This window comes from Mastigoproctus giganteus, chromosome 3, assembly GCF_048544385.1.
Source record: "Mastigoproctus giganteus isolate SK-2022 chromosome 3, ASM4854438v1, whole genome shotgun sequence".
NCBI classification, from domain to species: Eukaryota; Metazoa; Arthropoda; class Arachnida; order Uropygi; family Thelyphonidae; genus Mastigoproctus; species Mastigoproctus giganteus.
In genome coordinates, this window is record NC_143577.1 from 240,146,826 (window position 1) to 240,173,762 (window position 26,937).

General features: G+C 36.2%; 1 protein-coding gene across 1 annotated transcript in view; it reads left to right on the top strand.

Moving 5' to 3' along the window:
- Positions 1-26,536, top strand: part of LOC150088935 (DNA-binding protein P3A2-like) — a 42,411-nt gene extending 15,875 nt beyond the window's left edge. The window contains exons 4-9 of the mRNA XM_090370363.1: positions 1,712-1,861; positions 6,663-6,821; positions 7,383-7,565; positions 13,087-13,245; positions 20,647-20,863; positions 26,322-26,536. Coding sequence (XP_090226489.1) covers positions 1,712-1,861; positions 6,663-6,821; positions 7,383-7,565; positions 13,087-13,245; positions 20,647-20,863; positions 26,322-26,536 — 1,083 coding nt within the window. The remainder of the gene's footprint in view (positions 1-1,711; positions 1,862-6,662; positions 6,822-7,382; positions 7,566-13,086; positions 13,246-20,646; positions 20,864-26,321) is intronic.
- The last annotated feature ends 401 nt before the right edge of the window (positions 26,537-26,937 follow it).

Consider the following 26,937-nt stretch of genomic DNA (forward strand, 5'->3'; position numbering starts at 1 on the left):
AATCAACAATCCTGTATGCTGATGTGATAATAAAGATGTATTTTATTTTTTAGCATTGTGGACAATAACAATGGGTGCATGCGAAATTGAAGTGCTGATGCATTCAGAAATTTCATGTTGTGTCAGTTAAGCAGCGCTAGCTGAACACTAGTACTAAAAAACTGTAAAGAAGACTTATAAAAAGTAAAATAAGAATTCTGCCATACAATCAGTTGCACAGAATATATAGTGTACTCTAAAAAACAGTAAAACTATAGTCTTATACTAACCAAAACTTTGTAAACTGAATTATGTTATCCACTTAAAGTTATAATTCACCTAACAGATTTCACACTGAAATAGTGACATGACATGAGATATGAAAGCAATACCAAAAAGTTGTTGATTTTAGACATCTGCATCTCTCTAGAAGTAATTTTCTGACCTGTAATGTTAATTTTTTTTTTTTTTTTTTTTCACAAACTCATGATATTCTCTACAAAAGCTTAAACCTGTTGTTACATCAACGGGTGCATAGGCATATGTAGAATGTCTAATACCTGATTATTTTTTTTAGAGCCATACTTCTCAAATTCCAAACAAAATCAGGAATGCAAATTAAAAGTCAAAATTGTGCTGAAGGAATATTAAAATTCACATTAACACCACTCTGGTAGCCATTTAATTTTTAAAAATTTTTAATCATTTATTTAATTTTTTGTTTTTGTGCATACCATATGCCAGCGGTTCTTAAAATGTGGTCCGCGGACCCCTGGGGGTACCCGAGACCCTTTCAAAGGGTCCACCAGGTCAAAACTATTTTCATAATAATACTAAGACTAAGACTTTGGGGTCCTCAATAATTTTTAAGAGTGTAAAGGGGTCCTGAAACCAAAAAGTTTGAGAACTGCTGTCATATGCTATTGTGATTGTTGCTGGGTTTGTGTATAAATTTCAAGAAGAAAACACCCTTTCTTGAAACTGCACATGGAATTAGTATGAGTATTATAACAGCTGAATGGTGCAAAGAAGAATACTGTGTCCAGATTTGGAGACTACGCCTAAACCTTACCTGTATGCAGATCCTTCTTGAAAGGATCTGCATACAGGTGGCATGCCTGTGAGATCTGTAAAAGGGTGTCCAAATGAAGGAAAGACTTTGAATATGTGGACTATAGGGTTTGGTAACTAGGCACCTTAGAGTGGACTGCTTGAGATTTATAAGGCTCTGAGAGGATAGTAAAATGAGTGAAGGTGAAATTTTCAGTAATAAATTATTTCAGAGCTAGGGGCCATAAATTCAAATTGTGGGAAAGTTTTTTCCTAGCCACTAAGTTACTGAATAAGTTACCTCTGTGGGTTGTTTGTAGAAATTCACAGGTCAGCAGAATAGGCACCTGTGTGAGGAGGGAAACATGTAGTTTATTTTTTATTTATTCATTTATTATTTTTTGGCTGGTGCAGCAAAAGCCCAATGCTTCCTTGCACCATATGGCTAGTACTAATATTTAACTGGTAAATTGTATTCAGACTATTATAAAATATTAGAGATTGACACATACATCATGAAAGGGAGATCTTCCCTGTTACCATTAAAAATTGTCCTGGTTGTTCCTATAGTTTGAATATTGAAGCCCATTTCCCTAAAATCTGCTTTTCTGCTATGTTTTTATAGCAGTCTGTGGTGTCTGGTTTTTTGGTACTCAATCCAGCTTATTTTAAATCTTCGCAGATTAGGAATTGCAGGAATGTAATCATGCAAGAATTAGAATCTGCCTTAGCACAACAGGCACCTCCCCAATCCCAAGATGACCCAACCCTACATGAACTACCTCCATTAGTTATTGATGGCATTCCTACTCCTGTTGAAAAAATGACTCAGGTAAGTTTTTTTTTTTTTAGACATATTTTTGCAAATTTTAGTTTTGATAAAAGTGGTAATACATTATACTTTCTACATTAGATATTAGTTTATACACCTTTTATAATATGAACTGTTAGAGATTGGATACACATCAGTTTGCAACACTAATTTGTTATTTGTTAACTGAATTCACTGAATTACAAAAAACCAAGTAACATTAAAGTTAAATCCTATAACATTTGAAAGGGTTATATAATCATGCTCAATAACCTACAGTATGTTGCTCTGGTACATAAAGTTTTTTTGGAAGATTACTCCCATTTCTATCTTATTTTTTTCCTTCTTGATTACATATGAGGTGTGGCAATAAAGTTCCCAGACTGGTGCAATAAAAAGAACATAAAGTGAAAGAGCTCAAAAATGTTTTGATTTTTATTCAAAGTAATCATCATCTGATTGAATGCACTTATTACACTGTTCTAAAAGTTTCTGCAAAGAGTCAATGAAGGTGTCCAAAGAGATGACGTTCAGTTTGGCAGTTAAATTTTTTTTATGTTCTCAACGTCCTGAAATCTCTTTCCTTTGAGGGCATCACCTTGGGAAAGAGGAAGAAGTGCAATTTTGCTAGATCAGGAGAGTAGGGTGGATGGTCACTCTGAACAATGCCATGTTTTGTCAGAAATGCCTTCACAATAAGTGCAGAATGAGCCGGGGTCATTGTCGTGCAACAAGAATCAGCTGCCATTCTCTTGAAATTGTGGCCTCACTTGAGAAATACATTTCAGTCATACTTCAGGTACAAATTCCATGTGAATCGCACCCTGTTTGTTAAAAAACATGATCAGCATTGTCTTGATCCTGAACTTCTGTAAATGAAACTTTTTAGGCCTTGGTGATGATGATCTTGATAAGGCTTCATTTTTGAGTCCTACTGAAACACCCAACACTCATCTCCAATAACAATACATTTAGGGAAATTAGGATTGTCTTGACAAGTCTGGATGAAGCCTTTGCATGATGACACTCTTCATTGCTTTTGCTCATCCGTGAGGCTGTGCTGCACAAATTTTTCACAGACCTTCCTTTTCCCTAAATCTTCATGTGGAATTTTATGATTCGTTTCCTTATTCATATCCAACTGATCAGCCATTATTCTGACTGCAAAACGGCACTCATCTCCAATAACAATACATTTAGGGAAATTAGGATTGTCTTGACAAGTCTGGATGAAGCCTTTGCATGATGACACTCTTCATTGCTTTTGCTCATCCGTGAGGCTGTGCTGCACAAATTTTTCACAGACCTTCCTTTTCCCTAAATCTTCATGTGGAATTTTATGATTCGTTTCCTTATTCATATCCAACTGATCAGCCATTATTCTGACTGCAAAACGGCAATCTCTTGCCACATACTGAATTTTTGCGGCTCTCTCCTCATTTTCAGAAATGTTGACAGATGCCCTTTTTTTTTTTTTTTTTTTTTTTTTATGAAAATCCCAAATACGAGAGGTATTAGGATATAGTACTTAGTACCATGCATGGGTTTGAGGTTGAGAAGAAAGGTTGTTCCAGAAAACGGCAGTTGAATGAACAAACGTTGAAGTTGGACAGTAAATGGATGTTGGCAGCATGTGTTCGGACTGTTTTGAAAAAGAGAGTGGGAATTATAGAAGCCAATTCAGAAGAACAGTGCCCGTGGAAGTACCTGTAGAAAAGACATGCAGCAGAAACAGTACATCTATGAAACAGAGAGTGGAGAGACTCTATTAGACAGGAGACATTAATTAACCTAACTGCCCTCTTCTGAATGGAATCTAGAAGCCTGAGAGAAGTTTTTGGGGGCACCACCCTAGATGTGGGAACAATATTCCATGGTAGGGCATATTTGCAATTTGTACAGAGTGAACAGCTGTTTGGAAGAAAAGTGACGCCAAGAGTGAAAGAGAGAACCAAGTTTTTTATATGCAGAGGAAGCAATATTTGTAATGTGCTTGTGCCAAGAGAGATTAGAAGTCGGGGTAATCCCCAAAAGAAATATATCATTTTGCCTAGAAATCAGAGTGTCACCAAAGATAACCGTAGGAGCAGAAGAATCCTTTTTGTGAGATATAAGACAGGACTGAGTTTTAGAAGGATTGAAATCAACTAAGTTGTCTTTGCCCCACCGAAGAATTACCTGGAGATTGCCATTTAAGGAATTGGTAGCAGATATTCGAGAAGTTGAAGCTGATTGAACCGGGCGAGGCTTCTCAAACTGGAAAGTGGAATGCGATGTGCTATCATCAGCAAAACTATGGATAGGATTTGCGGTCAATGGGAGAAGGTCATTAATATACAAGAGGAAATGAGTGGGGGAAAGAACTGAACCTTGGGGGACACCAGCATTAGTGGAGAAGTTAGAAAATAGAGAACCATCTACCATCACCCTCAGTGAGTGGTCAGAGAGAAAATTGGATAACCAATTACAAAAAACAGTTGTCAAACCATAAGATGAAAGCTTGTTTAGAAGACCTTTGTGATGAGTGAAGCGATGGGGGAGGGTTGACCAGAACTTTGCTCTGAAGACTAAACATGGGTCCCCCACTTCAAGCCTCCAATAAGCAAAGTGGTGGTATTGCACCGGTTGATGAGAGTCACTATCACCTAGTATTGCCTTGTAACATAGAGGGGCGGCATTCCTCCATGTGGTGTGGTGTCACACCTCGGCCCCTGCTTACACCGGTTCACACCTGGGTGGTCACCCACAGTGTGCTTGCGCATGGGGGTTATACCCAAGATTACTAACAGTCCCACCATTGTGAAGGTGCAAGCAGAGGATTTGGCTGTCACAGACCATCTGGACTTTGCCGAAATTAGGTCCACTTGACTTGAGTGTCACCTGAATATCAGTTCCATCAGTGTTTTAGACTTCCAGGTAGCAAGCACAGCTTGTCTGGCATATCTGAGAGAATGTGTGGGACAGCCTCAAGGACATCTTGGGTCACTGTGAACATCCTCATGTCCTCCTTTGAACTCCTCCTCCTCCATATATATTGAACAATGTTGGGGAGAGGTAGCATCCTTGTCTTACTCCTCTACCTATTTCTGTTTTCCTGGTACTACACACACCTATTTTCAACCCTTTGACCCTAATATAATTCCTCTGTCAGTCTTCTGTTTCTTTAATCAGTTCCAACATCCTTCAATACTTCCATCGACCTTTTCCAGTTTATTCTGGGCAATACTTTTTTCAGACCTACAAAACAAATGTAAACATTCTTATTCATCTCTCTCTACTTTTTTCCATCAAAATTCTTATCATTCTCATTATGTTAATTGTTCTCATTATTTTCTGTTATATGAACTATGCAACATCTACTACACAACAATGTTAGAGTAACAAGAGGGTGTACATTAGTAGATACCTACCTGATGTATCCCCCATCCCTTCAATATCCCACACATGAGGGTAACCCTATATGTCAGATTTTGAAGAGAAAATGTGTGTGGCAGATGTTCTTCAGTCAATTTTGTAGTCAGGTAGACATGTTGACTAAAGCATCAGGTTGTACTGAGTGGAATGTGTGTGGGAGGTTTGAATCTAGCTCTTGCTGGTCCGAAATCATTTACATGATTTTCCTTGCTTAGTTATTATCTTAGTATCTTAAGTTAATCAGTCTTAGGCCATGAGATTTTCTCTAGATACTCAGTTTTCAGGTTTTCTCTCACAAACCCAAAACCAACTGTAGAATATCCACCACACAAATAAGTACACATTTTTTTTTCAAAATCTAACACACAGAATTTTTTTATCACATGTGGGATATTAAAGGAGTATCTCACACAAGAAAAACTTGTTTGTAGGAGATTTTGCATATTCTCATGTTAATTACTTTATTATTATTTACCCACAAGACTCTGAAATGCTGTTCTGGTTGGAAGATGGATCTATTAAAAGTTTTTTTCAGATTCCGATGTATAAATGTTGACAAGTATAAAAATGCAGCAGGATTTGAAAAATTGTGTACCTTGTGCCTGTTTCAGTCTCTGCATCTTGCTCCAGATGAAAGAACCGTAGAAACATCATCTTGCTTACATTTGCCTGTTTCTTTTTTTTTTTTTTTTTTTTATCAAAAGTGGTAGATTTACTACAAAGTACAATTTTCATTCTGTACTGTAGTGCTTTTTCTCCTTATTGTTTGACTCCATACATTGTTATCTGCTCATCACTGATCTCTGGTAGAGACCCTATACATATTATTATGTAACTGTATCACATTTCCTCTATTACTTCCTTTAAAATTGCATTTTGCACACCATGCAGTGTTTTGTCTTGATGTGTACCCATATCATCATATAGTATATTTGGTAATAAATTTTACAGAAGAAACATTACATTTCAGTCTGTGTACCAGTTTCCTGACTGGTATAGCGCTCCAATAAAAATGATATGTGTCACTGCTATGTGTAGTTGTAATTTCTATTTATTTGCTTCATTTCTTAAGTGGCTAGTAAAAAACCAGTTCTGTTTTTTTTTTTTTTTTTTTTCTCTGTGTATATGATTACATTCTTAAAAACTTTTGAGTTCCTAAGTAATAGCCGCATTATATTCTACCAGTCAAAATTAGTTAAACCATTTCACAATAATCGCATAGTTAATCTCAAAAATGTTTGTATTATTTATTTTTCCAAAGAAAGAAGAATTTTTTGATAGTTCTTCTCCCCTCTCCCTCCTCATGTTCTTCTCTTACAGTTGAGATAATGTTTTCGCTGATATTAATTTATAATTTTGACCATAATACTAAATATCTGTGTTCACATTCTTTTTTTTTTTTTTGTAGGCACAGCTGCGTGCATTTATTCCTCTTATGCTTAAATATTCCACGGGTAGAGGGAAACCTGGTTGGGGAAAAGAATCTACTCGGCCATTATGGTGGCCAAAGGATCTTCCATGGGCTAATGTAAGGAGTGATGCTAGAACAGAGGAAGAAAAACATAAAGTTAGTATCTGATATCTGTATTGTTACACCTTACCAATTTTTTAGTGCAAGTGTAATTTTGTCACAGAAAATACAGAGTATTTTTTTTTTTAATTTAATCTTTAGCATGATTAAGTAAAAATTCACACTTGCTCTATATTTAAAGTAAAAATTATAGTTAAAGATGACAACACAGTAAAAGTAGACACTGTGAAGAAGTAGTGCTTCATACATTTGTGAATGCAACTAAAATTCCATTTACTTATAATTATCTTCATTAACAATCAAAGATCTTCTGGCTTTGCTAGTAGGCCATAAATGTTAAAAAGGACAATGCCATATCACTATTCCTAGTTACATATCTGTTATTGTTTCCAGTTTGAATAGAAAAAAAAGATGAAAAGTGTAAAGATTATTTAAAATCGTTTCAGCATGCTTATTTGTAACACGTAGGAAGGAGCTTAAATCACAGTACAATTATATGAATATTCATATAATTATATAAATGTTTTATTTTATGTTCTTTTATAATTTAAAGGTTTTTTAATTTAGAGGTTTTTAATGGGATGATTTTTATTTCAGGTTTCGTGGACACATGCTCTACGTCAAATCGTTATCAACTGTTATAAATATCATGGACGTGAAGACTTGCTTCCAGCATTCAGTGAAGAAGATGACAAACAAAAGGTGAAAGCTGTCACTGGTCGCCTTCCTTCTACCTGTGTATCTTCCTCTGTCTCTACTGATTCCACCCTTCATGCCGGAGTAAGTGAGCTCTCCTTACAACTGGCAACTAACTTTCTTTTACAAATTAACATTCTTCCTTCTCTTCTCCTCCCAAATTTCTGATTACATTTACATTATTATATAGATTTTTATTGATATTATTTAGAATTGCAAAAAGAACTTAGATATGAATGAATAAATTAAAATGGGTTTAAATAGAATTTATTTATAATCATATAGTTTTGTCACAGAAAGTACAGGGAAATCAGTTTAATAGAATCCTCTGTAACCTTTTCAGAATTTTATATAAAGGATGTATCATAACATGTGGCACCCCCTTCATGGATGGATTTAGGACCTAAAAACAATAAAATGAAGTTAATGTAAACATAGGTCTGATTTCACCTTGTTTCCAGTTACAGCCATTTTTTTGTTCAAGCAATTCTTTCTACAAACTGAGTTAGCATAGCTGGCTCCATTCAACTGTTTATAAACAATGTTCGATCTCTCATAGAGGGCTTTGCTGATAGTTACATAAACAACATTCCTTAGTGTTCTTTGAGTGATTTCAGTTAGTTCTCCTGACAAGGGAGCTACGCTTGGAGCTTGTTATTAACATTTTGATACTGCGCATTTGCTCTGATAATAGAGGCTTATTCAAATCGACAGATGGCAGATATGCATCTCATGTATGGACTTGCTATGTGCGATGCAGCTGAGGCAAGATGTCTGTATGCAGAAAATTTCCCTAATCATCATAGGCTAAATAAAAAGACCTTCCAAGAGACTACATGAACACCTTGTGGAAACTGATTTATTTATAAAATAAATCAGTTCAGTTGGTGGTAGACTCATCAGCACCAGAACGGCAAATCCAACAGACACCCGGATCTTTTGAGTGGGTGATGAGATCTATTCTATGATGAGGCATTTGCAGACTTGTATTTAGGTTCACAGTGGTAATTTTGAGTATTTCCTGTAAACTTAAGCAGATAGTTGCTGGAACACAAAAATGTCTAACTCGGAAGCAAGGCGAAATCAGACCTGTTTACATAAATTTGTTTTGTTTTTAGGTCCTAAATCTATCCCTGAAGTGGGTCCCACATGTTATGATACACCCTCTATATATTTGTATATCTGAGGTGTGGCAATAGTGGCGCCTCCATAGCCAGGTGGGCAGGAGCAGCAGTGCCTAGCACACGCTTCTTGATTAGACCGGGGTTTGAGCCTGTGATCACCAAATATGGAGAATGCAGAAAGGTCAGGGAATGACCATTGCATATCCCCGGAGCAATATGGCCTTAGTTGCTAATGCTCCTAAAAACCAAATAACAAACAACAACAACTTGGTGTGGCAATAAAGTTCCTAGAATGGTTCAATAAAAAGAACACAGAGTGAAAGAACTCAAAAATGGTTTTATTTTTATTCAAAGTAATCACCACCTGATTGAATGCACTTATTACACCATTCTAAAAGTTTCTGTGAAGAGTCAGCAAAGGCATCCAAAGAGATAGTGACAGTTACATTTTTTTTTTTTTAATGTTCTCAACTTCCTGAAATCCCTTTCCTTTGAAGGCACTAGTTTTCACCTTGGGAAAGAGGAAGAAGTATGGGGTGCTAGATTGGGAGAGTAGACTGGATGGTTGATCTGTACAATTCCATGTTTCTTCAAAAATGTGTTCATAACAAGTGCAGAATGAGTGGGGCATTATCCTGCAGCAAGAACCAGCTGCTTTTCCCTCTAAATTGTGGTGTCACTTGGGAAATGTGCTTCAATAGTCTTTGAAGGATCTGTATGTAGAACTCAGATGCTCCTCTACAGATACAAATTCCTTATGAATCACACCATTTGTCAAAAAACATAAATGGCATTGTCTTGATCTTGGACTTCTATAAGTGGAACTTTTTTGGGCCTTGGTGACGATTTTGGTGTCCATTTGCATGCTTTAATGCTTTGTCTCTGGGTTGTGCTGAAACACCCAACACTCATCTCCAGTGACAATACAGTTGACGAAATTAGGATTGTCTTGACAAAACTGTAACATAGAACGTTAATGCCACTAACAAAACTGGTTGTTACTTGCAACCTGTCAGCCTACTGGACAATCTCTGTACCAGCATCTGTTGGAAGAAGTTTGAACTACAGCGTACCACCTCCATTTATTTTCAAATTAATTGAACATTAGCACAACAACACAAGCCCCAAAACTTTATTGCCTCACCTCATATATGTGTTTTTCACACATGGGACTCTTGGTATTATGTGTATATGTACAGGCACAATTTCCATGTGTGAATTTCCTGCATTGCATATGTACATATATACTATATTGCCAGAAGTAAACAGCCTGTATATTTCTATTGTTGATAAAACAACATTTAATATGTTGATCACTTTTGATCTTAATTACACATTTAGCCTTACTGGTAGACTCTGAACCAATTTTTTTATGGCAGGAATGCAATATTTTAGTCCATTCCTCTTTCAATACAGCAGCTGATTCAGCAAATAATTAAGGACATGCTTGGCCTAAACCTAATATTCCATTTCATCAAGGTTAAGGTCAGAGCACCACACAGGCCTGTAAAGCTTTTACATCCCCATGAGTTCAAAACAAGTCACTACAGTACACTAACCCAATGTGAACAAACACATGTCACTCCTAAATGTTCTTTCAAAATGCTTTTGTGCTCCCATAAATAATACCCAATGTCTGCAATTTTTGTAATTGTAATTCATCTGTCTTCAAGGATGATAGTAGTAGCATCAGTTATTGATGTCGATGGATATCCTGGGATATGGTTAAGTTCTGTGCTGATCTTCCATCTTTAAACAACTTATGACATTTTATTTAATATCCAAACGTAAATAAAATTTGCATTTGGATATTAAATATTGGATTTGAGTGCAGTAGATTCTCCATTGGCTTTTTGCAAAGCTACTACCATTTCTGTTGGCATTTCCTTCAGTAGAACACAGAATTTTATCTTGACTTACTGTTCATTCATTTGTTATATACCTTTTTAGTGGGTTATCCTTGTTCGAGTTTGATAACGGTTTTCAAAAATTACTGTAGACCTACAGAGACAAAAAAATAAGTTAGAGGCGAATATCTGATGATAGGTTTAAATGCATATAGTTTTCATTAATAATCATTCTACATTTTGTTTAGTAAAAAGTAGATTGATAGTGATTAATAGTGAGTGTTAGTGTGAATCTTTTTTAATTACTCCTTGTATATTTTACTTTAAATTAAATTTCATTTGTTCAGTTCTTGTGTATTTAAGGCATCCTTCAAATCATTCACTGCTTCCAATTTTCTCTGAGAAGTGATTTGGATGGTTTATTAATAGCAGTATCCAAAGGCTGCAACTTCTAAGTGAGCCCACCAGGTATGATTGCTAACTTTTAAATTTTTCTTCATGAAATGTCTGAAACAACAAGACGTGTAAATTATACATGCATTTAGGGAATTATTTTAGTCTAAATATGATTAAACGGTATGTGCTCAGTTCCCTCTGGAAAATATGGTAATTATTTTAAAAGAATGCTAATTTGGTAATGTCTTCTTTGTATGTGTGAGTGAGATAACACTATACCATGGTCCATTGGTTGAGGTGACTGTTCACAAGGTTATGATTAAGGCATACGCTCCTTTCTCACTGATATTTATATACTTAACAATGTATGGCACAACAAGTAGAGCTTGTAGAGTATGTTAGCTGTAGTCCTGTTTTGTTTTCCATTTTACATTGTGAGTTTTGTACTTGTAATTTGTTTTTCATACAACATGCAGATTGACTCATGTATGCTCACTTGTACAGACATAATACATAACAAATACCACATCAACTGAACGCTACAAGTAAAGTAGCTGATGTGTCAAAATGTCCTCAAACAATCAACCAACTATTTCCAAATACAATGAGTGGTCACTTTATTAGGTACACATACCTAAATAGTAAGTAGTTCACCTTTAGCCTTCAGAACAGCCCTGATTTTTCATGACATGGACTCAATGAGGTGTTGAAAGTATTCCTCATGTTAACTCAACTGTTTTTCAAAGTTACAAATTGGATGGTTGCAGATCTCTGCTCCGAAGAGCTCGTTCCACTCATCCCAAAGGTTCTCAGTTAAATTGAGATCTAATGACTGAGGAGGCTACTGCAATTGGACAAATTCATTCTCCATGCTTCTGGAACCAGTTCTGTACAGTTCTGGCTTTGTGGTGTGTCACATTATCCTGTTGGAAGAACCCATTGTCATATGAATACATTACAGTTGTGAAGGAATGTGCTTGGTTGGAAACAATTTCCAGACAGTCTATGAGTGTGAAATTTAAACCTGTGGCATCCAAATGTTGCTCCACTGGCATCAAAGAGCCCAGTGTGCACCATGAAAATACTCCCCAAACTATTACACTGCCACCACCAGCCTGAATTGTTCACACATGGCAGGATGAGTCCATGGATTCCTGCTGTTTTGTCCCATATTCTAGTTCTTCCATCAGTCTGAAACAGCAGAAACTAGGATTCATCAAACCAAGTAATGTTTTTTCTCAATCTTCCAGTGCCCAGTGTTGGTGTTCCTAAGATCACTGTAACCATATCTTGTTTTTTGCTGACAGGAGTGAAACTCACTTTGGTCATCAGTTAGAATACACTGTTTGTAACGAGGTATGATGAGTTGTGCATTCTACAGTGCCACCATGATATGTTGTAATGCGTTGGTATTTGACTAACTGTAGCCTTTCTGTTACCCTGCACAAACCTTGTCAGCCTCTGTTGGCCTCTCACATCAACAGGCTGTTTCTGACTATAGGATCACTGTTGACTGGACATTATTTCATTATTGGATCAATCTTGATACATATAAGACACGGTTGGATGTGAAAGTTCCAGAAGGGTTACATTTCCATGATACTCATAATGGTGCACCTGTCACTGACAACTGTGCCACATTACTTAAATTTTTTAATCTTCCCTATTCTCATACTAAATTGCACTCTTACACATATTTGACCCCAGGGACTCACATCTGGTGAGTATCTGCTTGGCACACCCAGGGTCCTGAGCTGGATATCATCATTCTTCTTCTTCCTTGGTGATTCCCTTCTACTTCTGACTCTCTCTCTCTCTCTCTCTCTCTGAGGGAGACTCAGAATTTTTCTTTTTTTGCCTGGTGCAGCATAAGCCTTAGGCTTCCTTGCACCATATGGCTAATACTAATATCTCTACATATCTGCACAATCCCTTTATATTGCATGATACGATGCTGTTACTAAAGAAGTGCTGCATTTCAGGAAATGGATAGTTGAATCTAATAAAGTGGCCATTCAGTGTATATTACCTTTCCTATGAACTTCATAGACTTTTCCCTAGTAACTAAAGCTTAACTATTATGGTACTATCCATTTTAATAATTTGCTATTTTGTTTTCATTTAATATTTTTTACATTAAATGCACAGCATCATTCTGTTTTGTACAATTGTGCATAATTTTTGAAGTTTGTATTTATAAATTCTGTAATACTAAGTTTTTCCTCCATTCTTTCTCAGACCTTATATACTCAGCCATTAACAGCCCATTACGCTCCTGCAATGGTGCAAACCATAAATAATCCAGATGGAACTGTATCTATTATTCACATTGACCCTGCCAGTGCTGTGGTAACATTACCTGATGGAACTCAAGCACAGGTTCGAGCTGTGAGTACAGTAAGTATGATTTCCAATTGGTAATTCATGGAATTGGTTGTAATTTTTAATCTTGTTTCCTAGAAAAGAAGATGATTCATGAAGTACTCAGAGGGACTGCATATTTGTTTATAAAAGAACAGATTCTTCAGTGTAGTGTTTATTGTGAGGATGGACAGGGCAAAAAAAAAAAAAAAAACAAGTAACTGGCTAAACATGGTACCAACTGAATAATTGTAATATTCATGCAGCTTGTAATACCACTGCATGCTGCTTTCTTTAACAAATGTCAGTATCATTCCTTCAATTTTCTATTGCCAATTCTGAGTTCACTATGAATCTGTTCAATGGTGAACTTATGTTTGGAAAAGTATAATATTTCAAGAGCTAATTCCATTTAGAGGGATTTGAATGTGTAATTTCATAAAACTTCATTGAGAATATATTCTTTAACATCTGCAGTGTGTCATTGAATGTTACTTTCACTTCAGTGTTAAATTACAGCTTAATTATTTTCATTTTAAGAAAATATGAAGTACTTGCTTTCCAGTCAGATTTGTTCTTATTTATTTATTTATTTTTGTCTCACATTATACAAATATTTAATTAATCTTTGCAGGTTGCAACAAACATTGTTGCAAGTGGCAGTTTATGAATTGTTGCAAAATGGATAATTGTGGACTTTTTTATATAATCATAATCCGAAATGTAAATGTAAGATGTTGAATCTGTAATTCTATAGTACTGAAAATGAGTTGAGCATTAGAAAGTGGAAAAGAAACCTACGCTGCATTTCTTATTATGGGAATTTTTGAAAAGCATCTACGAAGTGACACTATATGCTTGCTAAGAAATTTTGTCTATTCTTCTGTCTAAGTATAATTGAAAAGCATATAATTTTTTTTTAAAAAAGGTATATATGAAAAATGCTAACAGAAAATTCTACAAACCTTCCAGGACAACTCTGTCTCTTTTTGCCAGTAACTACAAACATGCTGTTAGTATGAAACTTAAAACTACATGCCAAGCCTAAAAAAAATTGTAAACTGAATCTAAATTGCCCAAAAATTTTAAATAGACTGTCATCCATCATGCTCCGCCTCATCAAAGCTTCAGTGAATGAAAGGAAAGATCTAGCATTTCAATAACCTTTAAATCTCATCTTTGGTAAGGTTGAGAGGCAGTGGCCCTATATATACTAAGATATTCTAAACTGCAAATTTTAGAATGCCCTACCTGAAAAAAAAAAAAAAAAAAAAAAAGACCTGAAAATGAAATGAGAGAATATAGCTTCATAGAAGATTGCATATATTCCCAGTGTCCTCTGGATATAAACTAAAAAAAGGAAATCGATGTGGCAGCAATCAATAGCCAACAAACTTTTAATTATTTGCAGTGTAAAGTTTGTCTTACAAGAAACAGGTGTAATAGCATATTCTCATCAGCAAAACCATGGACAGAATTTGCAGTAAGTGGAAGAAGGTCATTCATATAAAGAACTGAAATATTAAATGAAAGCATAAGGCAAGATGTTTGAGAATCAAGAGCCAATCACCCTTATGCATAGTAAGCACTCTGAGAAGAAACTGGCCAACCATTGCCAAAGGCAGATGATGCACTATCAGATAGAAAATTACTTGGAAGGCTTTTATATGAAATAAGTCAAATGCATTTCAGTGTTATTCAGAAAATCTCAAGTATTAGCATTAGTAGAGGCATATGATGCAAGGAAGCCAGCTTATATAGCATCAGCCAAAAAGAAAAAAAAAACCTTCACATTTCACCCATTCACTCCAAAAGTTTGTCTAGTTCTGCCTTGAACTTATTTAAGTTTTCGACCTCCACTATGATAGATGGAAGTTTGTTCCAACTATCAACCACCCACTGGCTAAAGGCAAATTTCTGCACATCTATTCTACAACTGTCTTTCCTCAATTTTAATTTATGACTCCTCAGGTGAGTAATCTGAGCAAGAGGAAGAATCCCATTGGCATTGAGTTGAGCTTTCTGAATTTTTACTATGAAATTTGCCTAGAAACTAAATATCATTCTGAATAGCATATTGGTAGGCATCTTTAGATTTTTGTTTCTGATTTTCTGTCATCTAATAATAGCATTTGCATTAGCATTTAAAAGAAGACGGTAGATCAAAACTGATAGTTAATGTTATAAAAGTGTTATATATAGAATTTAAGGCCAGTTAATTAATTAATACATTTATTAATAAATACTAATTTTTAAATGATAATATTTTGTCTGTAGGAAAGAATATAAAGTTAAAAGGTATAAAGTACTCATTTAAATACTGAGTTTTTATACTTAAATTCTTAATAATATTAGAACATGTATGCGTTAGCACACACACACATAGCTTATCCTGCTGTAACACTCAACATACATTCCAGAAAACAATGGCACATGTTCAAAATGTGCACTATAGCGTGCACATTTTCATACAATAGTCAGAGGTAGGTTTCATAAAAGCTATAAATTGTACTTCCTTTTCATACCAATTAAGAAATATTGAAATATTGGAACAGGACCAGGGTATGTATGCCAGAGGCAAAGGTTGATAACATTGTAGAGCAGATATCATCTTTTAAGGGCACAAAAGGTGATATTGTTGTACATGTTGGCACTAATGATATTAAGAGCAGGAGACCGGCAGAATTACTTAACAAGTACAGGTCACTGTTGGAAAAAAGCCGTGAATTAGGGATGAATTTGAAAGAGTCTGCAATTCTGCCCAGACACGATACGAGGGAGTAGATGATGAGAGCCTTGTCGATCAATTCAGCACTGGAGAGATTGTGCAAGGCTAAAGGGGTAGAATTTTCTCAGCCTGGTCTGTGCTTGTTAACAGGAGAGACTGCTTCTACAGGGATGGGATACACTTAAATAGAAAGGGTGCAAGAATATTTGCTGATGCTATCGAGGCAGTGTTAGGTCGGTTGGAAAACTGCTAGCTTGGGAGGATACATGGACTAATAGATTAACAGTAGCCACTGGCAGAGGTGAAAGTGATTCTTGCACTGCTTCTATTGGAATGAGCAGCAGCCTGGAAAACAAGGTGCAGGGGATTTCAGAGACTACTGGGAGTCATTGTAGTACAAGTAAACACATGGGCTGTGTTAGGGTAACAAAGAATAGGAACAGGTGCATGTATATTTCTGTGTACACCAATGCTAGGAGTTTGGTAAATAAATTTCATGAATTTGAGGTGTTGGTCAAAACATCAAAGGCAGATATTGTTAGAATATCAGAGGTGGGGTGTCACACAGATATAAGGAATGCAGAAGTGGAATTTGGGGAGTACAATGTGTACAGGAAGGATAGACAGGATAGGAAGGGAGGAGGGGTTATGCTATTAGTTAAGAAACATAAAATACAAGGAAGTACAGCCAGTCAACATCGCTGGACAGCGCAGTGTCAAGTCAGTTTGGTGTGACATAAGCACTGGGAAATCAAAATTGAGTGCAGGAGTGTGTTATAGGCCTAATGACTCTGATGAGTGTAATAAATAACTGTACAGGGAAATAGAGTGGGCCATTAAATCAGAAAGTCTTATAATGGAGGATTTTAATTTCCCAGATATTGACTGGAATTTGTGGGTTGGTCACTCACACACTAACAAGGCTTTTGTGGATTTATTGGATGATTGTTTTCTATAGCAGCATGTTTGGGAGGCAGCTAGAGGGAGTAATCTTTTGATCTGATTATCAGTAGTGATTCTTCATGCATTAAGAATCTGCAGATAAAAGAAACCACTAGATAGCGGTGATCACAGTGTGCTAAAGTGGGATTTACTCAAAGAGTAACTACCATCAGGGGTAAAGGGAAGGTTTTTTTGCTTTCGTAAAGGCGACTACGGAGGTCTGAGACAGTATTTAAATTCTATACGGTGGGACCAACTGATGATGTTATCAACAGCAAATTCAAAATGGGAAGCATTCAAAGAATGAATCTTGGAAGTTACTATGCTTTTCAAACCAATTAAGAAATACTGTTCAAGGTTTCGGCCTAAGTGGATGTCAGATGAACTAATGAGACATGTTTGTTGTTTGGTTTTTAGGAGCATTAGCAACTAAGGCCATATTGCTCCGGAATATGCGGTGGTCATTCCCTGACCTTTCCGCATCCTCCGTATTTGGTGGTGACGGGCTCGAACCCCGGTCTAATCAAGAAGCGTGTGCACTGCTGCTCCTTCCCACTTGGCTACGGAGGCGCAATGAGACATGTGGCAGAGAATGAAAATGCAAGGGATACATATAAATTAATCTGTGACACAGAAGCCTATGATAGATATAAGCTGGTCTGTAATCAAGTCACAAAGGAGGTGGTGATGGGCTCGAACCCCGGTCTAATCAAGAAGTGTGTGCACTGCTGCTCCTTCCCACTTGGCTACGGAGGCGCAATGAGACATGTGGCAGAGAATGAAAATGCAAGGGATACATATAAATTAATCTGTGACACAGAAGCCTATGATAGATATAAGCTGGTCTGTAACCAAGTCACAAAGGAGGTTAGGCAGGCAAAGGCAGATTATGAGAAATCTTTGGCAAAGAATGCAAAGAAAAACAGCAAAGAATTCTTTACTTATGTAAACTCTAGAAGGAAGGAGATGAATCAGATTGGTCCACTGGATATCGATGGTTCAACTGTTGATGATCCTGCTCAGGTAGCTAACAAACTAAATGAGTGTTTTGCATCTACATTCACACGAGGAGTTATTCAGGGAGGGGAATGCCAGAAGTGAATTAAACTCTGGCAGTGAACTAGATGATTTTGTAATAACTGAGAGCAAAGTGGAGGAGAAAGTGTTGAAGATAAACATAAGAAAGGCACCTAGGGTTGATGGGATCTATCCAGTTATATTAAAGGAGGCAGTAAAGGAAGTAAGCGAACCCTTAGCCTTAATTATGAGAACTCAGGGGGAAGTACCCATGGACTGGAGATGTGCAAATATGACGCCAATTTACAAAGGAGGATTAAAGGGCGACACAAGTAATTATAGACCTGTGAGTTTAACTTCTGTTCCAGGAAAATTAATGGAGGCACTGGTTAAAGAAGCACTGCAGGATCATCTAGACAAGACTTCAGTTATAGCTCGGACGCAGCATGGTTTTGTTAAGGGGAAGTTTTGTCTGACCAGTTTCATTGGATGCTATGATGTGGTCACAAAGGAACTGGATGCAGGGAATAACTTTGATATCATATATTTGGATCTTAGAAAGGCTTTTGATACTGTTGCACAAATTGGAGCACTGTGGCATTGGAGGCAAATTGCTGCTATGGATAAAGGGATAGTTGAGTGGGAGAAGACGGAGAGTGGTAATCAATGGACACTGCTCTTCATGGACTAATGTTATTAGTGGAGTCTCTCAGGGTTCAGTATTATGTCCATTGTTGTTTTCTGTATTTATTAATGATATTGATGATGGCAGGCTTAATGTCCAAGTTTGCAGACGATATGAAAGTTGGCAGGGTTATTAATGTAGTGTCATTACGCTTCTGCAACACGATCTAGAAAAGTTGAGCACATGGGCTGAGAGGTGACAACTGAAGTTTAACATTGACAATGTACCACATATGGGAAGCAGTAACCCCAGAGTTGTTTTTTTGTTAGTTGTTGGCTCATCGGCTTCTGTGTCCATAATGCACCTCCCAAAGTTTTTTTCATTTTACTCTGATTCAAGCCCAATGCGGTATTCGAACACACAACCATTGGGTTGCAAGGCAGGCACTTTACCCAACTGTCTAGCCCGGTCGGCAATCCCAGAGTAACATATCAACTGTGTGGTACTACACTGACAGTGGTAGAGAATGAAAAGGACCTGGGGGTAATTGGGCAGGCAGATATGAAGATTTCTGAGCAGTTCAAATGGTCTGCAAGAGTAGCTCATGGTGTCTTGTCAATCATATACAGGAATTTTTCTAGCAGGGATAAGGAGGTGATTATCCCCTTGTATAAGGCAATGGTCAGGCCACGCCTTGTGTACTGTATGCAAGTCTGGAGGCCTCATTTTAGGAAGGATGTAGAGCTGCTGGAGTGAGTGCAGAGAAGCGCAACAAGATTAGTGAATGAACTAAGGGTTGCTCTTATGAAGAAAGGCTTAAGCTTTGCAAATTACAGTGTCTGGAGACTAGGCACCTGTGAGGTGATCTGATTGAGGTGTATAAAGCCTTGAACGTGTATAAAGGCTTGAGCATGCTCAATGCTGATGGGATTCTTCCTCTTGTTCAGAATAATTACCTGAGACAGCATAAATTCAAATTGAGGAAAGACGGTTGTAGGATAGATGTGTGGAAGTTTGCCTTTAGCCAGTGTGTGGTTGAATGCTGGAACAAACTTCCATCTGTCGTAGAAGTTGATAGCTTAAATAGATTCAAGGGAGAACTAGACAAACATTTGGAGCGAGTGGATGGATGAAATGAGAAGGGTGTGTTTTTTTTTTTTTTTTTTTGGCTGATGATATATAAGCAAGCTTACTATTTTGCATCATATGCCTTTACTAATGCTAATTTCAAACTTTTTATTAGTATGTATTATGCTATAATTGCTAATACAATAATAACCAACAAACTTAAAAGTCAAAGGATTATTTAAGTAAAAATATATAAGCAATATTGTTTCATTTTTGATGGCTAATTTTTCAGTCAGAGGAAGGCAGGAAGCAGCTTCTTTTTTTTTTTTTTTCTTAGAATGAAGATAAGGTAAGTTGCCTAGCTTGTTTTTTTTTTTTTTTTTCCTCTCTCTTCTAAAATAAATCTGTAACTACTCATCATATCAATTTTCTTTTGAATATGTGGTTTCCTTCAATGTGCAGATCTGTGTTCCAAACTCTTTTTGTCAAAACTTTAAAATTTCCATTTTTATTTCAGTGTTTAATGCTTTCATTTTTCTTGAAACACTGTTATCTTTTTTGCACTCACTGTTTACAGTAAGAGTAGTGAGAATATGATGTAAGAACTGTATGTAAATTTTGAAACACAAACTATATAAAAAATCAAAACACACACTCACAGAATAAACTGAAATGATCTAGTGAGAAAGTTTGTAACGTGGCAGTATGTTAGTTTTCATCCACATAACTTTGAATTTTTATGCAAATAATGGCAGAAAAGGTTTCAAATATGTGCATAACTTGAAATGCATGTTATGAGATTATGGATAATAGCAGGACAAGTTGTGTGTGTATATAATTATTTATTTATTTATGTGCAATAAATTATACCCAAGGTTTATTCATGAAATATATAAATATACATTTAAATTTTCTTATCTGTGATAACATTTTTAAATATAGATTATAAGATTTATTTTTGTTCAGTACTGAAAAAGTCATTCATTTTTGTTTATCCTTCCACCTTCTCTTTTGCTTCCTCCTCATTGTTTCCTTTTTATTTTCTTGAATAAATTAGATCCAGAGTTCTCAGGCTGAAGCTACCCAAGCAGTTCAGACACTTGCCGAAGTAGCTTCTCAACAAGAAGTGACAGGGGCTGGTGCCTCACAAGTTACACCAATTAGTGTTGATATCAGTGGAGAGGCAGCTGCCCAAGCTGTGGCAACATTAGCAGAGGCCACCCTTAATCATGATGGCCAAATCATACTCACAGGGGAAGATGGTACTCAGAGTGGTAAGTTCAAGTATAAATATAGTTTCACAGAAATCAAAATATATATATATATTTTTTTCATTTTTCTTATTCAGATTTCAGTGAAATAACTTAAGATTTGCTATTTATTTGTAAAAGCATTCAAAAGGCTTCATTTCTCTCTTAACTAATAGTATTCTCAGTTGTATATGTTCCCTATTCACTAAAAGTTATCAGAATAACAGTGAAATGGATGAATATATGAAGGTCTATCAAAACGTTCTGTGACTGATTAAATAACACACAAATAAAATTACTTAACATAATATTGGCCTTTGGGATGTATCCTCTTTAAAATAATCTCACTGTACCTAAACAGCATTATTCCAGTGATACTTCTGCTTATTGCATGGAAGTCTTCTTTTTGAATGGCTTTCAGTATTCTGTATCAGTGTAAACTACATTATATTACTACTAGTACGGCCATTCCCCGACTTACGTAAGGGTTGCATTCTGCGGAACTCTACGTAAGTAAAATTTTATGTAATTCAGAATTTCCCTAAATGCCTATGCAGCACTTGCAGCTATGCACACTGAATTTGATTGAAACAAAAAAGAAATTTTCGACGAACGTGTAAATAGAATTATTTTTTCAATTTTTTTATCTCATGCGCAGGAAAAATTACAAAAGTATACAAAATTACAAAAATTTTAAAATTATAAAATTACAGAAAGAGAGAAGAGACAGGCATAATATCAGCAAGGTTTGCTTTTCGAGCATTGTTGCCAGAATTAACTCTCCGGCTGATAAGCACAACTCTGCAGAATTTGAGCGCTGTGGAGGTTTAGAAGGGGCTTTTTCCAACACATCTCAAAATTTCTCTGCAGCTGCAGAATTGGCACTGGCGACTTCACCACATACTTTAATGTTTTGGAAACCAGCGCGATGCTTGAACCTATTAAACCACCCGTTGCTTGCAATGAACTTGGTTTGGAATTCACCATACTTATCCTTAATATCTTTATAAATACTTCTTGCTTTTGCTTGAATGGCCATTAGACTCAGGGGCACTCGCTTCTGAATCTGATTTTTCATCCATATTATTAATAGCTTTTCCATCTTCGATATAGCACCTGAAAGCTTGTTTTATGATCACTGTTGATCTTAAATGCATTGATCCTTTAATGTTCTTTTATACGTGCACTGTCCTTTAAAATAGTACTCTCTATTGAAGCAGTGAGACCTAATTCCCGTCGAGTAGATAACAAACTTTATCCTGCTTCGTACTTCTTAATCGTCTTCATTTGTAAATCAATTTTGTTCTGTTTTCTAGCCCTGCCACCACTTACACTTTCTGTTGGTCGCTTTCCTTTCACCATTTTAATAAGTAAATAGGAATGAAGAGAAGATTCTGAAAATTTATTTTATGTTTTTTATATGATTGAAGATTTCAGTGAAGGGAACACATTTCACCATAATACCGTAATGTAACCACCCACAGAATTCCAGTTATCGGTATTATTGCAAATGCAATAAAATTGAGTTTACTACCTGTTTATAATAGATTCCACTAACAGAAAAGCCCAATAAACTGGAAAATGCAAATTGTTTTTATTGTTTTATGGTAGTGATCTCTAGAATATACGTGCACTGTCTAGAATATACGTCACATCTAGAATACACATGTCTAGAATATACGTTTTTGAAAAATATCACAAAAGCATTCAAAATTGATTCTTATAATGGAATATATGATTTTATGGTAGTGACCTTCAGAAATGTGTTTTTGAAAATTATCACAAAGGCGTTCAGAATTAATTCTTATATCGGAACATACAAAAGTGTAGTGCAATTTCCAAGAGAGATAAATAGCTTGGTTATACAGGTAGTCGTTAGGCACCTTCGTAGCTAGGTGGGAAGGAGCAACAGTGCGTAGCACACGCTTTTTGATTAGACCAGGGTTCGAGCCCGTCACCACAAAATACGGAGGATGCGGAAAGGTCAGGGAATGACCACCGCGTATTCCCGGAGCAATATGGTCTTAGTTGCTAATGCTCCTAAAAACCAAAACAACAACAACAACAACAACAGGTAGTCGTTGACTTACGACCGTGTTAGGTTCCAACCGATTGGTCATAAAGTGATCTGGACATGTCAGACCAGTTTAGGTAAATCAGACACTGTGTACAACACAATTGGTTTACTATTTACAAAAATAAAAAAATATTGTGAAAAAGATATCAAATACTGTATAAAACCTAAAAAATATTTTATCTTAAAGAACTAAACAAAACATATGTAGAAAATAGATAAGAAATATTTTACTGACCACTCGTGCTTGGCTGCGGGTCATCAGTGCCGCCACTTGATGTAGTGGGAGTTGTTTTTCTCATAAACATGTTGATTTTTGTCTGAATTGTTTGTTTCCTTTTCTGCTCGTAAATTTCGCAGTATGGCCGAAAAGCATCTTGTACCATTTGTTCAATCCCTGCAAATCGTTCGATGTTTGGGTCCATTTCCTCAAAATGTGTAAGAAGTTTATTTAGTAGAGAAAAACCTTCAGATAACCCTCTAGTGGTGAATTTTTTTCTTTCTGGTTCTTCCTCATCTTCATCTTTCTCCTCTTCCATCCTTTCTTCTTCAGCCATTCTTTCTTCTTCCAAAGCCTGCCCCCATGCTCACCTGATTTATCGATCCTTGATTTCTTTCTGTGGGAGGCCCTCAAATCTATCGTGTATGAATCGCCTGTGGAGACGGAAATGGATCTCGTGGAAAGACTCGTCTGCGCTGCTGCTACTGTCAAAGAAACTCCAGGTGTGTTCAACTGTGTCTGCCAATCCATGCTGCGTCGGTGTCACGCATGCATCGCGTCTCATGGTGGAACCTTCAAGCATCTGTTGTAACATCATGAAATGCACCCATCTCGTACTCCATTGTTAATATTATGTCAAATAAATGTTTGCCACTAATTACTGTCTTGTGTCATTTCTGCTACTACTTCCCCGTGACGTTTCCGGTTATGGGTTCCTATGTGATTCACATTCCTTTAGATGTTACCTACCTCACCTAAACATTTATACCAATATTTTTGAGACACCCTGTATTTCACCACTTTTTATCTTTCCCATGCCATCTTTTTCTGCTGTATTAAACTGGCTAGTTCATTATTCTTCCATCTCAGCATCTTCATCCTGCTTTATTTTCTTAATGGTATTATGTGCATCTGTGGCTTCTGTGTTCATAGCTTTAAAGGTATATTCTAATATGCTCTATGTGCTATCTCTCCAGTTTACAGCAGCCATGTAGCAACTTAAGCTGTCATATCTCCTTTCTTGATATTCATATTCTATCCTTTTTTACTTTTAAGAGCTGCCACCTCTCTCTTTCTATCCTCATCATCCAATTTAGAACTCTGTGATCACTCCCTGCTAATAGTTTCTATACTGTCAGTTCCATAATATTAGCTGGTTTTTGGATGATGATCAGATCTAGAATATTCTTGCCCCTAGTACTTTCCCTCCCACGCTCCAATAAATTTGGATCAAATTGAAATCTCCCATAATAAGACATTCACAGTTTCTCACCCACGCCATCTGCATATAGAGGCTCTTGTCGTATTCTTTACAACCTTGTGGTCTTCTGAATCTGCAAAGGCTTTTTTGTTGCACTCAGCCTGGATTTGATAAGAAATATGACATCCCCCACTCTTTCCATCTTTCCTGTCCTTCCTAAATACATTGTACATATCATAGTGAAACTCATCCCTTATTTCCAGATCACATTAGTTGTCCTAACCAGGAGTTCGAATTCACTCATTTTACTGATGACACTCCTGACATTACTGCATACCATATATCTTTCCTGTTGTCAGTATTTATCTTTTAAGTTAAGCTTTTAGTTTAGAAAAGAGGAAGGGATCACAAAGGCCAAATCAGTGGAGTAATGAGATGTGGTATCACAAGAATGTTGCATTTTATTAGATATTCAACTACAGACAGGGCAATTTGGAAATGCACATTATCATGACAAAGGAGCCATGTGCCATTTTCCCATTGTGGCTTTCCATTCTTACTGGATTATGAATATGCACTTGACTTCATGACCGAATGTCTAATTCAGAGCTTCACCATAAGTGCCTTCTTGAAGGCATTTGTGGTGAAATAGGCCTTCTCATCATAAAATGCCAACACTGCCTCAATGGATATTCAGCCATTTTTAACCTTGAAAACCATTGGAATATTATTTCATGGTTAAATACTTAACTAAATGCAGTTTGCAACATTTCGCATGTTTCTGAAGCCATTTTTGCAGCGTGCAATGCAAAACTTAATACATATACATTGATTTTTAGAATTCATATTTTTTAGCTGTTATAAGGCTTACACATGTCCTTGTACTAACAACCATAACAGATGGTTGAGTGCTGGTGGTGTGATGGGACTGCATGTGCAAGGTTAGCAATACACAATGGTGTTGCTCATTTCCAGCTTGCAGCCCTTCAGTGCTTGGACAAATACATCAGTCCAGAACTTCTTGATATATAACTTTGTACTTATGTTTTATGTACATGATGTTACAGCAATCCAGCATTGTCTTAGATGCCCTTTTAGCATCACAGCACATGACAGAGAGCACAAGTGAAGAATGTTTGCAACAAAAACTCCTGGTAGAGAATGAGCTAAGAAGCAGTTTATTGAATCCTATACAAGCTAGACTATTGTGGGCTTAAAGCAAGCAGTAAGTCTCTGCTTACTGGTCCTTGCAACTAGCAAAGTGTTTACAACAACTTTTTTCTTTCTTTTTTTTTCACACTGTAACAAAGGCTTGGGCCTGATTCCTGTCTTTTTTGAGCTTTTTTTAAATTATGGTTGAGTTAGTCAAATTCAGCCTTCACAGTAGGCATATTATGAGTGAGCTGCCAATTTTTTTGTTCCTAATGCTGTTTGGTTCTGGTTTTGAGAGTAGGTTCTCTGTGATTTCCTGTCATAGAGGACCTTTTTACAAACACAGGAAAATATTTCTTGCTTTAAGCTGAAACTGTTGTTTAGCTGGTTATAACAGAAATAGGGGTCACAGGATTGTATCCAGTCTACATGACTATATGCATTGTTATATTAGACTACTGAAGAACTAGAAGGTGGTTACTGGTTGTAAATATGTACTTGTTTATAGTAACTTAAAACAATTTTTGTCAGGATAAAAAGAGAAAATCAGTAAATGTATCTTACAAAAAATAGCAACAGAGGTTGAAATTTTGGAATGATGTTAAAAAAAATTAGTGATAGGTTTCATTTGTAACAACATCCTTATACACTGAAATGGAAGCTGAGTTGATCATAATTCATTTCATAAATATTCTTAGATTTGAATCTGTTTAAGTCATTATGACAATTTTGGCAAGTAAAAGTTCATTTGCTGTGATATACAATTAGAGTATTAATACAAATGTGTAATGTTATTTATTTATTATTATTATTTATTTTTCTGTTTTCATTATAGCCTTTCCTGTAACTAGTATGGTAACCATCCCAGTCTCCATGTACCAAACAGTGGTTACTAATATTGCCCAGCTTACTGAAGTCCAGGGAATGCCAGTTGCTATGGCACCAGTCATAACAGATGCTGGTATTGAAAATGTGAAGACTCCTGTAGAGGATGTCAAAACTCTGAGCATAACTTCAACAACTGCCAATGGTGATGTTGAAGACAGCTAGAATAAAATGAACCAAAACAAAAAAAAAAAAAAAAAAAAAAAGGGGGCAATGATGTATGTATATATTTGTATGTACTATGTGTTGTGATATTCATAAAAAGTGTATAGAATCCTGTCCATCAGTCGTAAGCTAATTCATGAATATTTTCCTTGGTAAATATACCTCTCCTGTGGTAGTGTATAATGACATAAATTTTCAGGTAATTGCCTGCAAAATGGGGGAAGTTGTCAGAAGTCATGAACTTTCTCAATTGTTACAATGTTTGTAACACCACAATGTGTTCATTATTTATGTAAAATTATACGTTCTAGAATGTATATGGTTATATATTATTTGTACAGATGCTAGTTATATAATCTCAGATTATAGCTGTAAGTATTAGTAGTTTTCTGCAAAGAAAT